This window comes from Schistocerca nitens, chromosome 2 (assembly GCF_023898315.1).
Source record: "Schistocerca nitens isolate TAMUIC-IGC-003100 chromosome 2, iqSchNite1.1, whole genome shotgun sequence".
NCBI classification, from domain to species: domain Eukaryota; kingdom Metazoa; phylum Arthropoda; class Insecta; order Orthoptera; family Acrididae; genus Schistocerca; species Schistocerca nitens.
In genome coordinates this window covers 342,861,550-342,880,126 of record NC_064615.1, presented here as the reverse complement: position 1 = coordinate 342,880,126, position 18,577 = coordinate 342,861,550, and the positions used below count along the sequence as shown (strand labels likewise).

The 18,577-nt window shown below is 37.5% G+C and overlaps 1 protein-coding gene across 2 annotated transcripts in view; it reads right to left on the bottom strand.

The window, feature by feature from the left end:
* Positions 1-2,568: 2,568 nt before the first annotated feature.
* LOC126236147 (lys-63-specific deubiquitinase BRCC36-like) overlaps positions 2,569-18,577 on the bottom strand; it is a 44,244-nt gene continuing 28,235 nt past the window's right edge. For both annotated transcript variants that reach the window (XM_049945230.1, XM_049945231.1), the window contains 3 exons: positions 5,733-5,864; positions 5,541-5,649; positions 2,569-2,865 (listed from right to left, as the gene is read on the bottom strand). In XM_049945230.1, the coding sequence (XP_049801187.1) occupies positions 2,714-2,865; positions 5,541-5,649; positions 5,733-5,864 (393 nt within the window). In that variant the 3' untranslated portion in view covers positions 2,569-2,713. The remainder of the gene's footprint in view (positions 2,866-5,540; positions 5,650-5,732; positions 5,865-18,577) is intronic.

Sequence of the window (18,577 nt, the reverse complement as noted above, 5' to 3'; positions counted from 1 at the left end):
AAATCGTCCTGAAATGTTAACATATACCTTTTTCCTGTACTGGGTACATCTAGAGGACCCACTACAACCATCGTGCATTTTTCTGTGTCTGTAATTTCTAAGGGCATCCTTGTTTTCATCTGTATGTTTTTATTCTTTTGACATGAGGGACATTTCCTAATGTAGTTTTCCATGTCATGCTTCATTCCGCGCCACTGCTTGAATGCCTTGATTCTTTCGAGTGTCCTATGCATTCCCTAGTGCCCTCCCAAGGGATTTATGCATCTCTTTTAGTATATTCTCCTTTTCCTCAGGACTAATTTCCTCTTAGCTATCTGTTTCCTGTTCTACTTCAGCCGACACTTGTGCTTGCCGCACATTTATGGAACTTTGTTCGCCACTTTCTTGTGCTATAGAGATCTTCTCTGTCTCCATATTCGAGCTTCAGTCTCCACTTCAGGAGTCTCGAACTCTGATATTTGACACTAAATATCCATGTTAGTGGCTTATGGTCTGTCACCACAGTAAACTTTCGGCCATATACATACGGTCTAAACTGTTTTACCACGTGCACTATAGCCAACAATTCCTTTTCTGTTGTACTATAGTTCAGTTCTGCCTTCTTCAGTGCTCGGGATGCATATGCAATTCTTCGCTAACCTTCTTTCCTTATGATAACACAGTTCTCAAGGCTGCGTTACTAGTGTCCCTTGTGATGATAAATGGTTTTGTAAAATCAGGGTACTGAAGTGGCGGAGGGTTTATCAGTTTCTCCTTCAGCTCCTCGAACGCATTGTTCTGTCATTCGCCCCATTGGTACTCCACTCCTTTCTTTAAGAGCTCGTGGAAGGGTTTCGCAATTTTGCTAAGGTTTGCAATGAAACAGTGGTAATAACCTATTAATCTGAGAAACCCTCTTAATTCTTTGGTTGTCCTCGGTTGTGGGAAGAACTTCACCTTCTCCATATCTGGTGATATTCCTTTGTCAGTAATACAATGACCTAGAAAGATTACCTCCTTCCTCAGGAATTCACACTCGTCTGGTTGCAGCTTCAAATTGTGCTCTCGCAACCTGTCAAATATTTCCCGGAGCTTTTCGTTATGCTCCTGCAGGTTTTTCCCCACAGAATACTATGTCATCTAAATATACGAAACATTTCACAATTTGCAAACCTGCCAAGACTGTATTCATCAGTCTCTGGAAACATCCTGAGGCTCCCTTCAGTCCCATCAGCATTCTTTTGTATTCATAATGTTGATAATTTGAGCTGAATGCTGTTTTGTCTCTGTCCTTGTCATCCGTAAAAATTTGATGGTACCCGCTTGCGAGGTCAAGCGTCGAGAAGTACTTGGCTTGCCCTAACCCTAGGACGCCCAGGCCTTTTTTTCTAACTTTGATGCCTAGGGAGGGTGGGGGAGGGAGGTTAGGCAAGCCCACAGGTATTAAATAAGTTTACTGACGAAAAATTATAACTTTCAAAATGGTTTATGTATTTTAATTAAGGCATTGGTTTATAAATGTTGTTAATTGTTATAAATATTGGATTGAGTGAGTAAAAAATTGACATATTACAATACAAAATATAGATGTGTTCATATACAATAGACTACTCTGAGTCCTCAACTTCAAGGCAAGAGACACACTTCACAATTTTTTCTGAATGTGTGTTACACACGTTTATGACGCTGTCCACAATACTGTTTCGGTTTACTTAGATTGTTTTACTTCTGCTCCTTTGTTTTAGCTTCTCTTACACAAATATGGCACCGACCTTTCCCTGCAGGAGGCTGACGTGCTTCTGTTGTCACTTCTTTGATTTTCTTTTGTAGAATAGTCTCCATTGATTGAACAATTTGGTTAGATAACCCTCTTGCATTGGCACTTTTCTTCTACCTGCAATTTCACTGCTGTTCAGTTTCTGTGTTGTTTGGCCTACAGAAGACATCAAATGGCCTTTTGCAAAGCACCTGACTCCAAATAGCCAATGTGCGCATTTCCTGTTGTAATGTTCTGTCAGAAACTGGTCAAGATGGATCTGCATTCATTGACAGTAGCAATTTCCATAATTTTTTTAAACCTACTGTTATTCTTTGGTTAGCATCTTTTTACAACATCTCTTCTTACATCATATTACACATCTGGGTGGTACACTATTCCTTCTAGTCATCATTGGATGCTCCACACTGATATGCCAACAAATTTGGCAATGTCATTCACAATGTGGTCATCGGTAGGTCCAAAGACATTTAGCTCTGTTCTGTCATTTAGTAACGTCTCCACACTGACCCATCTTACTGCACTGATTCCATACAACCATCACACATATGACTTATGGCAGTGGAGGAGGATCACGTGAATGTTTGATACCAGTTCTACACCACCCGTAACGATCCAGAGTGACCAGCATGCTCTTGTAAGACAGTGACTAATTTTTTGTCTTGTGAGCTTATATTGTGTGGTCTATCATATAATTCAACGGCAGGTACTTGATATGGTAACCACTGTTACCCTTTTCTTTTTATCACAATGTTGATTTGAATGGTTGAAAGTGGAACCACTCACAAACTATTATCTACAAAACAACAGTATTCAAGATTTTCCTGAAGAGGATTTTAGCTGACATTTATTGTAATTTGGGGGTATACACAACATATTAAATTCATTTTGTCCACATTGCATCCCCATGTAACAACACAAGCACAGAGTTTCCACATATCACAGGTAAAGCAGTCTCTATTGATTGGACGATCTTAACTTCAGTAGGGCCTCCTTTTCACGCTGTAGCTCTTGACACCGCTTCTCATTGGCAGTTATCCTTTTTTCCAGAGCTGTCAGTAATGGTCCAGATACGGCCTCAGTAATCCGGCAGAGGGCATGGGTTAGTACTGGAAGAAATAATAAAAGTTCAGAGGCAGGATTATCACTAATAACTGCATTCACCAAATTCAAAAATTACACATCAGTTACTATTGGCTCACTATTAAACAACATGAAATGCTCTATACGGGACATTAAATTGTTAAATCAAAGAAGACTTTATTCCGTGGCAAATGTGCTGCCTATTGCTGAATGCTGATGACAATTAAGCAAGCTTCTTTCAAATCTTCCATGCTTTGTCTCCAATAATTACATATGTATGTATATGGCTACTACCCTACAAACTTTCTCAGAATAACTGAGGGTTCACATGTTTTTTGCATTTACAACCAAGTTTTGTCTGTCATGATATCTCGACAACTTCCCTAGTTGTTTTTATACTGTGCCGAGTGCAAATTTCATTGCTTGCTGTTTGGACTGCAACCAAATTGTGAATGGAACATAATGCAGACTACCCTTGTGATTGAAACTTCCTGGCAGATTAAAACTGTAATTGGACCATGACTTGAACCTGAGACCTTTGCCTTTTGTTGGCAAGTGCTCTATTGACAGAGATATCCAAGCACAACTTGTCCTCACAGGTCCAGTTCTGCCAGAATTTCTTCTCTTACCTGGAAATGCCTTTAAGGTCATTTCCTGGTGCTGTTGAACAATAAAATGATCAAAAGAAATTCAAAGCGTAAATAGTTATATGTACGAAGAATGCCACAAGACAATAAACTTTACTGAAAAAGTCTTACTAAGAGTGCATCGAAGTGTTGTCTGAGAAGATCTAAGCAAACTGGGTGCCACACTCCATGATTTACTTAAATAAAGCATCGGCCCTTGTTAATTAAATTATCCACCTTTCTAATTTCAATTGCCTCCTTTATTACACTGTCCCAAAAATTCATCGCCTGTGCCATGATTATGGTACTTTCGTATTTCAATTAATGAAGAAGCAGTCAGAATTTTATACCTCCCAGACACTGGTGCCATTTCAGGGAAGATCGGGGGAATACTGGCAAAATATTGTTTTAATGTATATAAAATGCTCCAACAAAATTAAATGGTCTGAAAGGTTATGTGAAAGATAGTATGAGGTTCCAAAAACTAGCTTTATACCATGTGCCATGCAAATGAATGTTGCATGTTGGGAAAACTATAGCAACTGTTGGGGGAAATTTTTTTTAAATAAAACAAGCATTACATCAGACTTGAGCAGACAATTCGATCAGCTGCTGCTGAACATTGCCTTACCTGCGAGCAGGAAATGAAATACAAAGAGACCACATATTGGTGCAGGCAGAAATTTTTTGGAACAGCTCAATAATGGAGGCAATTGATATTAGTGTGTCAGATAATTTAATCAACAGGTACAGACACAATAGCTTAAAAGCATGGCATATGCCATTCAGCTTGTTAAATCTCACTGGAAAAATGTCTATGTACCCTCTCTGGTCATAAATAAGTAAGTTCCTATTAAGACCTTTCCACAAGGTGCACTGTCTAATGGCATTCTTCTTACTAATAACTTTTTACATTTTGGCATTCTGTTTCTATTTGGTTTGAATTTATGTTGACTGTTTTATTGTTTAATGATGCCAGCAAACAATCACAAGGGTGACATGCAGTGTGTTCTGATCAGTTTTGTTGAAGTCCAAACAGCAAACAACTAAATTTGTGCACAAACCTGACAGACAGCTAGGGAAGTTGCTGAAATATTATGTAAAGAGAAAAAGATAATTCTGCTATAAACCAAAAAACTTGTAAACTATATTGATATTATTAAGAGAACAGCTGTTCTAGTAGCAATGTGGATTTATGGTGGTTGGTCAGAAAGTAGTACTTTCTACTTTCAACACATACAGTACTGAAGTAACATAGCAAAAGTTTGGTGTTTGGTACCAGTGTACTGTTTTCTAAAGTTTTTGGGAATACTGGTAAGCTTCAGCACTGTAGTACTTGAGGAAACAGCTAATGTTAGCATGTGAATCAGACAAATGTATGTGCTGGAATTCCTCAATGCTGAAGGTGAAACCCTGAATTTTATGTATGGGAGCTGTGAGACGACTGTCTCTGAGTTATCATAAGAAGAGCAGCCAGTGCACAACTACCTTAACTGCACTAAACACCCAGTATGTAATCCCTGAATATACTTAAATCATATTTTCATGAAATTTGCACATAAAAGTCTCTGATGATTTCCATGATAGTGCAAGAACATATATGTGTGGCAAAGACTGTTCAGTCTGCACAGCTTGAATGGGAATTCTGCTTTATTTTCCTAAATTTGTCACTGAATACTACGAAAATTTCACTTGAGTTTTCTTGTGAATTAAAATTTATATATTAGGGGGCAGTACTTTCTGAATGACCCACACATTTCAGCTAGAGAAAGTCGCAAAAACCAGTAAGTTTTATGTAATGAAGTTTATTTTTATTCAGCTATTCTAATACAAAGCAGAGAAAATGGAAATATTAAGCATCCTCACTACGTATATGACCTGGCAAACAGTGTACAGTACAACAATTTGTAATGCATATGGCTGTTTACAAACATTGCAACCATAAAAATAGTGGAAACATTTAAATTACACATGCTTGTCCTTACTGAAGCTACTTTTCTAAGTGCTTGTCTTAAATATAGACACATTTGTCTGTCTGACATCATTTTACATACAAGAATTTAATCAGCAATTACCTGCTCTGTTGTTCAACTGTGCAATGTAGTTCAGATGAGGAATCTTTGTTGTTTTGTCATAGCTATCCTTTTCTTCTTGAAACAGAATTTCTGGCAGTACCGCCATTGACTAAAAATTAATAACTTAATATTAGACATCTTAAAGAAATTAAATATCTATATTAAAATCAAACTTCATCTCTGTAATTCTACCTGAATATTTGGTGTAGATAGTGACACCGTTGGCTCTATATGTAGAGGTACTTCCAGCTGTCTGAATTGTGGAGAATCTCCATGTGGATTTTGGGTGACAGACTGGAAGCATGTAATTTGAATTTTCTGCTCCTGTGGAAAAAAATTACAAGTGGGATTTAGTTTTGATGATGGCATATTGCCCAACAAACAAGCCAATACCAATGATTATTAGGTAATTTTCCACACATATTGTTGAGTGTATTTTTAAGTGTTGCCTATGTTCAAATTCAAGATGATGCATAACCAAAGGATACGGCTGGATAACTAAACTCTGTATGTTAATACTAAACTAGCATCGAGCTATGAGCTTATTCTTAGAGGTAGACTTAGATTGCAATCTTGGCTAAAATAAAAGCACCACACAGAGAAAAGTATTCTGATGCTAGTTCATCTACATCTACATGGATACTCTGCAAATCACATTTAAGTGCTTGGCAGAGGAACCACCTTCACAATTCTCTATTATTCCAATCTCGTATAGCATGCAGAGAGAATGAACACCTATATCTTTCCGTACAAGTTCTGATTTCCCTTATTTCATTGTGGTGGTCGTTCCTCCCTATGTAGGTCAGTGTCAACAAAACATTATCACATTTGGAGGAGAAAGTTGGTGATTGGGATATCGTGAGAAGATTGCGTCACAATGAAAAATGCCTTTCTTTTAATGATGTCCAGCCCAAATCCTGTATCATTTCTGTGGCACTCTGTCCCATATTTCGCGATAATACAATACTTGCTGCCTTTCTTTGAACTTTTTCGATGTACTCCGTCAATCCCATCTGGTAAGGATCCCACACCACACAGCAGTATTCTAAAAAAGGACAGACAAGCGTAGTGTAGGCAGCCTCCTTAGTAGGTCTGTTACATTTTCTATGTGTTACTTTAAATTTAAGTTGTTCGTAATTGTAATACCTAGGTATTTAGTCGAATTTACGGCTTTTAGATTAGACCGATTTATCGTGTAACCGAAGTTTAACAAGTTCCTTTTAGCACTCTGTGGATGACCTCACACTTTTTGTCATTTAGGGTCAACTGCCACTTTTCACACCATTCAGATATTTTTTCTAAATCGTTTTGCAGTTTGTTTTGATCTTGTGATGACTTTATTAGTCGATAAATGACAGCGTCATCTGCAAACAACCGAATACGGCTGCTCAGATTGTCTCCAAATCGTTTCTACAGATAAGGAACAGCAAAGTGCCTATAACACTACCTTGGGGTAGTTAACCCTATTCCTATTCCATTGCCATATCTTTGATTCCTGGAGTTCAGCAACTTATTGTCTCTAAATAAAAAGTAGTAGACTCAGCTTTTGCAAATGTCACGTAGCAAAATGTGGGGAGAGTAGTAGCTAGGTATGTTATAAAGCCAGTGTCAGACTTCCTTCAGCCCACAACTCCTAGTATTCCTTCCCTTGAGTCAAATATGGGAAGTTAGAGGCACTGGTAACTGGCAGCAAAACAAACCCCACTACAAAATGATACTGCGGATCTTAATGCAAAAGAAAGACAATTTCAATAATGACTATGCAGTTAGAAGCTTTGGGCCCAGTACAGGAAATTACAGAGGTCATACATTAGCACAATTTGCCAAAGATGACAACATGTTTATTGTTAACAGATGCTTAAAAAACAAATAGAAAAATGAATTTGCTAGGCTAAATTAATTAAAAATGAAACGGACTATATTATATCAAACAGCAAATAAATTTTACAGTTCATCACAGTTTTAAACCATTTTAGACTTTCACAATAAAGGACATAGGCAAGGGATAGAAAACTATGTCCATCAGCATACTCTGTGTAACATACATGGTATTCACCAAAATAACATGTTGTTTTAGAAGTAGATAGAGCAAAATGGATTATTTGCAAGTTGTGAACAAAATTACAGAATGGAGCAATAGTGGTGGCCTTCTGAATTAGTGTGTGTGTGTGTGTGTGTGTGTGTGTGTTTCCATTGTTTGAATATACATATAAGTGATAAAGCTTCTCTTGGACTTCATCTAGATAGTGGGAGACTTAGGACTGGAACAGAAGGCAAGCAAGGAGATTTCTTATCACATTGCTAAACTATCCACAAACTAAAAGAGGTTGAGGAAAATGCACTGATCGAGTGTGCCTGAATCAGCTTCATTTTACTGATGACATATGAGCTGAAGTGGTTAGAGAAGCTAACAAGTTTTTCAAAACCAAACATTTAATGTGACCGAAGCAGACAGTAAGCAATAGCAAATTTTGACTTCTCACAGTGAGAAAGCATTCAAAAATCACATTCAAAATACAGAGCTGCTAAGCAAGAAATGGAGAAATGAATGTTAGGAATCACCAAGAGACAGGAAGTCAAACAAATGGCTCAGGGAACAAATAAAATTATTGCAAATTAAAATGAAATGGAGGCGAGTGGAACATACAGTTAGATGTACAGATGGTAGTTATCCTCAGGTATATCTTTTAATGGGTTCCAAGAGATAAGAATAGACTGAGATAACAATGCAACGGAAACTGGATAGATGAAATTCAGAAATATGCAGGAAAACGTACAAGTACATGGATGAGAACTGCAATGCTTAGAGATGCCTGGAAGTCAGACATTTTATTTCTCTCTGTTCAGCTTTGTGGAACTGGTAGTGTGTTTGAAGATAACTATATTAACTACCAAGTAAGTCCTAGGTTATCCAGATTTGGACAATGAAGGTAACATGCAACTGACATTTTGTCGCCATTTTTTTTTCCCTATTCCCAGCTTTGCATTCAACATTTCTCTTTCTGATCTGTTCCAACCTAGTGGTAATTAAATCTACTGTCAATGTCATAATCTGGGGACTGCTATTGATTTCCTTGCTGGAGTTGTTGACTTCTGATGTATCGCCATTTAATTTCCCTATTGTAGATCTCTATATGTGGCAAACTTCCACAGGGCTAAAGTAAATGACGTCAGCAGGGCATATATTACGACTTGCAGCTGCTGGCTCTACCAATGAGATTTCAACTTAGGGCTCTGGTTCCCCAAAAGCTGTAAGGGAATTGCAATTCTCCTCTCAAACTTAAATGCTAAAAGAGAGAGAGAGAGAGAGAGAGAGAGAGAGAGAGAGAGAGAGAGAGAGTGAAAATATTCAAGAATTGTAGGTTTGAAACTGAACTCATTTATTAAATTTCTTATTGATGGTACTGCGTGTCTGTACTTACACACGAGAAAGAGTGCTTATGTAACTCAATAGTTAGTGAAATTTTGTGATGTAATAATAGTCCAGTCAACAAAGACCCAAAAAGGGTTGATTAGTGCAGTAATAACAGGGAGGGCCATGAACAATATACTACAAATCCTGACCAGTAGAGTCTGAGCATAGGGGGAAAGGGTGGGGGACGTTTAAAGGTAACTTTTTTTGAGTTTTTCTTGAATAACACCAAAACCGCAGCTTCTAGTGAAAATATTTCACAGCACAAAATCAAACTACATTAAAATTCCTTTTAAAAAAAGCCCTGTTCATTTTTTCTCTTGGATTAATAGTTTCCAAGTTGCAATGGATGGAAGAATCACTGATTATTAAAAGTATTGTTTTAATGGCATAAAATTAATGATGTTTGTTAAATGAAGTGGTTTAAGAATAAATATTAAATGTGTGTACCTCATCTAAGTACAGTAGAGTCATATTAAGGGAAAATTTGTGTGCTGGGTGTCTAATAGGGGGGAGCGGGTGGGGTGGAGGGCAGAAGTGCGAGGGAAGGTAGCTTACTGGATTGTGGCTGAGGACTTCCCTCTTCCATAGGCCTACAAACTGAAGAGCAAGCAGGCAAGTCCCCACACTGTTTCTACCCAATTACACCACAAGAAGCTACTACAGGGTGTTTCACAAAGTTACACGAACCTTCTGTAGTGCCCTTTATGAATCACGGGCACAGATAAGCCCAAAAAGGGGGCACAAGTTCTTAATAACACTAGTGCAAAAAACATGTATGGACAGACTCTATGTAAATGTCTGCACACTGTTCTACACTGCTACACTATAAATCTATTCTTGGTCACCCCATACAGCAGCTGTAGCGTTCTTACGGGAAAGGTAACTTCTCCAACCACGAGCACTACCCAATTTTCAGTTTACAGACACTTTCATTCCAATTGATCCATAGTGAGGAGGTCTGCCAGCATGTAGAACATGTCAGAAAAACAATAATACATGACAAATATTTACAACTAAAACAAATAAGCTAATGAACCTTCCACAGCTCCCTAAGTGAAATGATCGTCATATTTTATTTTTATTTGGACACTATATGAAAGGATCATTTTACAACACTCATTTACATCGCATTAATGCACTAAATTTAAAATAAATAAAAAAGTTTTTTTGTTTATACGGTAATGAACATATAACAGAACTAGTACAATACTTATTTACAATGAACACATTACTGCACTGAAATGCTGCAGAAGGTAGATTGTACTATATATACACACAAGCGCACGTGCCCCCCCCCCCCCACAAAATCAGTTGATTCTACTGAGAAATTCATCAATGGAGTAGAAGGAGTTGGCCACCAATAAATCCTTTAGGCTTCACTTAAACTGAATCTCATTGGTTGTTACGCTTTTTATGGTTGCTGTTAAGTTACTGCAAATGTGTGTTCCTGAATAATGCACACCTTTTTGTACAAGAGTAAGTGACTTTAAATCCTTGTGAAGATTATTCTTATTTCTAGTATTGATTCCATGAACTGAGTTGTTGGTTTGAAAAAGTGATATATTTTTAATGACAAATTTCATTAAGGAATAAATACACTGGGAAGCAGTAGTTAGTATCACTAGTTCCCTAAACAGACCTTTGCATGATGTTCTTGAGTTCACACTACTCTTATTGCACATTTATGTGCCTGGAAAACTTTAGCTTGGCTTGATGAATTACCCAAAAAATGATACCATATGACATTAGTGTGAAAGTAAGCATAGTATGACAGCCTTTTCATTTTTATATCCCCTATGTCTGACAGAATTCGCATTGCAAATAGAGATTTGTTTAGACGCTTCAGCAGTCCTGTGGTGTTCTCCTCCCAATCAAATTCATTATCAAGTTGTAATCCCAAGAATTTAACACTGTCCACTTCTTCTATCTGCTTGTCATCATATGTTAGGCATCTACTCATGGGACATACCTTACAAGTTGTGAAGGGCATGTAGTGTGTTTTTTCAAAGTTTAGTGACAAGGAGTTGGCTAGGAACAAGTGGTTAATACCCACAAATATTTAATTAGCCGATCTTTCTAAGACTACACTTGATTGCTATTTATTGGAACATTTGTATCATTGGCAAACAAAACAAACTTGGCATCTGGTAATGTTACTGATGAAAGGTCATTGATATACACAAGAAAAAGTAAGGGCCCTAAGATGGAATCTTGTGGGACCCCACATGTAATTAGTTCCCAGTTGGATGATGCCTGATAGCTTAATACATGTCTCATTCCTAATAATGCCCTTTGTTTCCTGCCAGAGATACAAGATTTGAACCATTTTGCAGCATTTCCTGTTACACCATAATATTCTAATTTACTTAAAAGGATATTGCGATTTACACAGTCAAATGCCTTTGACAGATCACAAAATATACCACTTGCCTGCAATTTTTTGTCTAATGAATTAAGTACATTTTCACTGTGAGTGTAGCTAGCCTTCTCAATATCAGAACCCTTTAGAAATCCGAACTGCAACTTTGAAATTATGTTATTTACGATAAGATGGTTATAAAGCTGATTGTACATCATCTTTTCTACAAGGTGTACAACTTTGCTTCCGCCGTTTGCCAATAGGTGGCGACAATGGTAAGTAGCGGTCAAAAGAAACAGATTGCAGACGTCAGGCAGTTAGCTTGGACCTCGGTCAACATAACCTCACTCATACATTAGTCAATTTGTGTCTGCATCATGAAGTTGTTCTTGATTGAAAATGTCAGTTTACGAGCCTAATTCTTGTCATTTGCGACAGGTGTTACAGTTTCATTTCAATATGAAGAAAACAGTGGCTGAGTCTCATCGAATGCTCTCAAGTACGTACGGTAAGGATGCTATTGGTCAAAGAACATGTCATGAGTGGTTTCAAAGCTTCAATAATGGTGATTTTAACATCTTAGACTGGCATAGTGGTGGAAGAGAGAATGTTTTCGAAGATGCAGAATTGGCGACATTCCTGAGTGAAGACTCGCGTCAAACTCAAGAAGAACTAGCACGATTAGTGGGAGTGACACAGCAAGCCATTTCAAAATACCTCAAAGCTATGGGCATGATTCAGAAAGAAGGAACTTGGGTCCCATGTGAGCTGAAACCAAGAGACGTTGAACAGCGTTTATGTCTTAGTGAACAGTTGCTTCAGAGGCAAAAACTGAAGGGATTTCTTCATCGCAATGTGACCAGGGACAAAAAATGGGTTCATTACGATAACCCTAAATGCAAAAAAAAGGGGGATATCCCAACCATGCTTCCACATCAACGGCCAAACCAAATATTCACGGCTCCAAGTTCATGTTCTGCATTTGGTGGGACCAGCTCGGTGTTGTGAACTACGAGGTGTTAAAACCAAGTGGAACAATCACAGGTGCCCGTTATCGAACACAATTAATGTGTTTGAGCAGAGCATTAAAAGACAAACGGCCACAACACAGTGAGAGGCATGATAAAGTTATTTTGCAGCACAACAACACTCAAGCCCGTGTTGCAACAGAAGTCAAAATGTACTTGGAAACGTTAAAATGGGAAGTCCTACTCCACCTGCCATATTCTCCAGACATTGCTCCCTCTGACTATCACCTGTTTAGATCAATGGGGCATGGCCTGGCTGACCAACACTTCCGATCTCATGAAGAAGTCACAAATTGGATCGATTTGTGGATTGCTTCAAAAGATGAACAATTTTTTCTATGTGGGATTCGTACACTGCCCAAAAGATGGGAAAAAGTAGTGGGCAGTGATGGAAAATACTTTGAATGATACAAGTGTAACCAATTCGTTTCATTAAAGCCTCAAATGTTGGAGAAAAAATGGCAGAAGCAAAATTGTACACATTGTAAAATTTTTGAGAATGCTGGCAAAAGTGAAACTTGATGGAAATTTGACGCTATTACTTTATCTCCCTTCTTAAACAGTGGCTTAACTTAAGCATATTTTACCCATTCAGGAAATATTCCACTGATAAACAACTGGTTACACAGATAGCTTAATATGTTACTTAACTCAGAATCACATTCTTTAATTAACTTCGTTGATATTTCGTCATACCCACTAGATGTTTTTGATTTTAAAGATTTTATGATGGACAATACTTATGCTGGGGTAGTGAGGGTCAAATTCATATTATGGAAGTTACTTGAAATGTGATTTGACGCCACTTCGGTGACTTGCGTGTCAATGGGGATGAAATAATGATGATTAGGACAACACAACACCCAGTCCTGGAGCGGAGAAAATCTCCAACCCAGACAGGGATCGAACCCAGGCCCTTAGGATTGACAGTCTGTCACCCTGACCACTCAGCTACAGGGGGCGGACTATACTCACCTGTCACCAATGTATCATTTACTCTTAATGCTATTTGCCCCTCTTCACGTCTGGTTTTACCGGTCTCCTCCTTCACTATATCCCATATTGTCTGTTTTGTTATCTAATGTGACTCTTTTCCTTGTACTCAATTACAGTTGTTCAGTGCACTATTACATAAAACACCTCAACAGCAGCAACTGAAATCTGTCTACCACACTGAAGAGACTGCCCCAAGTGTAACATGCTGTCAATGTGTTCTTCACAATATCTGTTTCATTGTCTCCATTGTCAATGGCTGCAATACTTTTTATAACATGAGAGGTTTAAAATGCTTCACGTCAACCTCAGCTGTCCCAACATCTGAAGAGGCCCAAAGACTTAAATTGGTTGCATATGCAATAGGTGGAGGTCACCTATGAGTTATGGAACTTCAGATTTTTAACATAAGGCAAGTAATGCATCACAACAAATTACTGTTCGAGATCTGAATATGATCAGTACTATTCCATCAGACATATTCACATCCATCTTGCAAGATATACTGTAGAGGCACGGTAAGCGGCTCAACGCAATGCAGCCCACTCTACACATGCCATGAATTCCTGAATGGAAGAGAATTATGCAGTGTAACAGTAACACAGTTATTGGTGAAAAAAGTGCACATAACTTTCTGGCCATTCATTAATTCGCCACCACCTGTCAACAACATGGTTATGTGTCTTTACAATATGGTGTCAATGATAAACAACAGGGAAGAGCCATATTTACCAAGCCAATCCCTTTCCTGCTGACACTACATAGGCCACTGACATCATATTTACAAATTAAATGCTTCTCAGTCATTGTTTATAGGGATGTATTTTACATAAAAGTGCCCACTTAACAACTGTAAATAAGCAATCGCTCAATAAGCATAAAAAAACTCCACTATATAAATGAGCACAATGAAGAAATTTTACCTACTCATATAGCAGAATTGGACAAGAAATGCTGGGGAGGTATAGTCAGTCTGTAAAGTGAAAATAAAGCAGTGCTCATCAGGGTGAAACTGCCTTTCCCAAAAGAATGCCACAGCTGTTGAACAGGGTGACTAACAATAGATTTACTTTATAGCAGTGTAGAATAGTGTGCAGAGATTTACACAGAGTCTGCCCACATGTGTTTCCTGTACTAGTATTATTAATAGCTCATATCTGTATTCCATGTATTGTTAACACACTTTGTGAAAAATAAACAAGGCTCACCCCCCCCCCGGCCATATCTGTGCCAGTGATTCATAAGGCACGCTACAGAGGGTTGTTGTAATTTTGTGACATAACTGGGTATAAAAAATGTAGGGATTCACCTGCTTGCTCCTTAGTTTGCAGCCCTGCAAAGGAAAGAAGTGCATGACCACAATCCACAATCCAGTGATCTACCTTGTGAATTTATAGCCTCCACCCCCTACCCTCTTAGACCTCCAGAACACAATTTATCTCTTAATATGATTCTACTGTGCTTAGATGACATACATACATTTAATACTGTACTGATTCTTAACCGACTTCACTTAACAATAATCATTAATTTTATACCATTAAAGTATTTTTAATAATCTGCTATTCTTCCATCCACTGCAATGCAGAAGCCACTAATCACAGCAAAAAAATGAATAGGGCCAATTTTTGTAGTTTAATTTTGTTCTGGAAAACATTTTCGCTAGAAGCTGCTGTTTTCTAGTCATCCAAAGGAAACATAAGAAAATGCCCCTCCCCCCACCCTACCACGAGTTTGCCACCCCACCGGTTATCATTTTAGGTATATTGTCTGTGCCCCCCTACCACTGCACAATTTTGCAGATTCACAAGTTTTTTCCCATTATTTTCCTTTGTGGACTGTAAGTGAATCTATGCTCTATCCATCATCCATCTGCATATGAGTGGTTGCCTTTCCTGATTTTTTTAATACTTAATTTAAGATATGCTTCAATTTGTGACCTAAAATTTAGTCCAGTCATCTTATGTTTACTGAGAAAGAATCACACTTCAACAAAGACCTGTAGGTTTGTTCTTCAAAATCTCTTTCTTCACACATAGCCATCACATGAACTTGGCCCATTCTGTTTTTCAGAATTATGTTTCTGTTACAGTCTTCAGTGTGTTTTTACATGTGTGCTGCTGATCTGCCAAGTCCTGAAGGCAGATTTTTTTAAAAAAAAATAATTATTTGATTGTAATTTCATTGTAGGCCACTCTTCTAATATTATTTCTGGAGTAAGCTTCTGAATTACTGCTGTTTCAGATCTTTACATGCCAAAGTATGTGTCACAGGAAATCAATTTATATGAGAATATCTGCAGTATATGCGCACAGAGCAGAGATCACAAATTACTGAAACAAAAAGGATCTGCCTATCACTGAATGTACAACAACACAGAAAGCTTAGTTTTTTAATTGACAAACAATATTAAGTTTTCAATGTTGAACAATATCATTTTTCGGAAAGTATTAACAAAAATTGCATCATCATGTTTTACATTGTACTCAACAAATTGACTGTAACTTTTGGGTGCAGTTTAAGCAGACATTTAAATATTTATCTGTATTATCTGTTAATAAAAACATGTAAGGGAAAGTAACATGAATTAAAGTTATCCCTAATCCATACCTGCAGCTGTAAATTATCTTCAGCAAGGGGCATGGATATTCTTAGTCCTTCGTTTGTATCACCCAATAAACATTATTTATGTGAACAATAACTGCTTTTCTCCTTGCATGTAGCTATATTCCTTTTACAGACCAAAGGGATGTAAAGCACAATTCCAAAGTGCAAAAATGCATTCATTCCTTTGTTTGCCCTGGAACAATATCAACTCATCAAGACCAATGGCCACCTTCCAGATTTAAAGGGCAAAACATAATGTAGAGTTGATAACAGAGAAATTCACATAAAATGGAAGTTTTTGGTGGATATGTAAGTGGTATTCAAAATGTTTTGCAAACTATAACTTCTTTATTAGCATTAATAATGTCATGATGCAGAAACCTGATTTCTTTCATTTATATTTAGCATTTACATAATATTTCTGTGGTCAGATGCTCTCCAATCATTATTTTAACCCAAAAATAAGACAGGAGAAAACTTTCAGTATGTCATCTTTCTGGAGTTTAGATGGGGAAATTGCCAAGAAGGCGTGTAAAATTACCCAAAAACTGCACATATTAAAGACAGTCATTAAATCTGAGCGTGGGTTCAATGTGCATCTAACTTATTTCCCTGATTCACAATACAGAATTCTACTTGTTATTCTTATGAGCAAGTAATATGTTAATCTGTTTCACACAGTTAAAACTTATTTCCTCTTAAGGTCCACAAAATAAGTTCTTGGACCCATAAAATATAAAATGAAATATATTAGAAAGTAAACTGCCACTAAACTGGTTCTTTGTGTAGAATCATCCATGTTAAACATTTCAAAAATCTAATAATCGACATTCTAAATGGGACCTATGTAACTTGATAAATGAAAGAAGACATGGTTCCGAAAAAAAAAAAAAAATGTGATGCAATGTTACCACTGTGGCAAATGTATGGTGAGAATAAATTGCATTATGAAAATGCCGAAGTTATACCACAGATCAAATGCTCTAATTCATATGTCAACAAACAGATCACCAGTTGTTGCACTGACCGGTACATGTTTCCTGAGTATTTCTATTTTACCACAGTAGTCTTCTGTCAATTATTGAATTTTGCAAAACCACATGAGCATCTGCGAAATTTTCTCTCAGAATGTTTTGCAGGCAATTCCCATTGCAAACTTTCCCCAAATACCATATTGTAACATATGTATTTCACCTGTGTCAATTCTAAAGCATCAGATTGTGTGAAGGTCTTTCTCGGACATTCACTATTAACATTGCTCAAACACGTTCACTGTGTTGCTAATAAGCAACTTTCCAAAAGAAAGAATGAATGGGTGGAGATAATACAGACTAAAGAGGATGCCTGGCAATGCAATACCAGAGACTGTTTTCAAGCAGGAGCAACCAGAATTCCACATGTGAAAATCTTATCTCCAACATGTGCTTGGACTGCATGATCTGCTTCCTCTCAGTTACACTTCTCTCCATGATGTGTGTATCTCTTCCAGTATTGCCATATCATCTTGTCACAGGAAGCTTCATTTCCTTGTTAGTTGTGTCTCTACCCTTTCTTTCATCCTCTTTTCATCCTCTTTTCATCATCTTTTTTCTCCAACCCTCTCATCTTCTCACATCTGCCACTTTTGACAACTTATCCCCCTTAAAAACACTCTTATTTCTCTGTCTCACTGGCTGCCTTCAGAAAACCAGAACATCAACTTCTCAGAAATGTAAATATAATCTCTATTATCTAACAGTTATGTGATATAAGTTGTTACAGCTCATCTGATCTGGGATGCTCAGAAATTTTCCACCTGCTCACTATCATTTATTATCTTGCACGACTAACCATTTCTCCATTTCCCTTTAATTCTAAAAGCAAGGGCAATTTGTATCCAAGTGTTTATATTCAAGAATGCTTCTCTGTGTTTTTCTGTTAGTAATTTTCTTATTTCAAGAAATGAATCACATTATTATTTACATAATATGAATTACTTTTTAGAGTGTTTCTTTCCTATTTACTTTAGATACCACAAAATTTTAAGTTTTGGGATCCCTCCGCCCATTATGAAGCAGGTGCAAAACAGAAACACAATGCAGTATGGAAGCAGGTGCACATAAAGAACCCCAAGATATGTAAATTAAACATGGCACTAAAAGCAAGCACGAGAGAACAAGTGACATATAATGTGATGATGAGGAGTCAGTACTATAGCCCTGCAGACTTGTGACCCATAAGAGGAGTCTACTTACAGCTGTGGTGTGTGAGAGTGTGAATAAGCTTCACACAGCATAGTGGAAATTCCTAAAGATGACTGATGCTGCCTCGCCTAATGACACAATCGAGTGAGCACTACCCACAGCCATGCAGATGTTACACACACTAGCTCACTTGCACTTACCACTACATCTTACACTTACCTTCCTCTTTCTGGTCAGTGCTGTTAACATCATCTGTAATTTGTGCTATTAGTACATTCACTCAATTTATTCACGAAAGCCTACTTTGTAGCTACATTGAAGGACTTTTTTTAATTAATTATAAACAAAGTTGACAATTATAATCAGGTGCCACATTCTCTACACTCATATTTACCATTAAATCTGTTCAAAATATCTCTCACTGTCAGTGGGGTTTTAGCTGCAGACTGAAT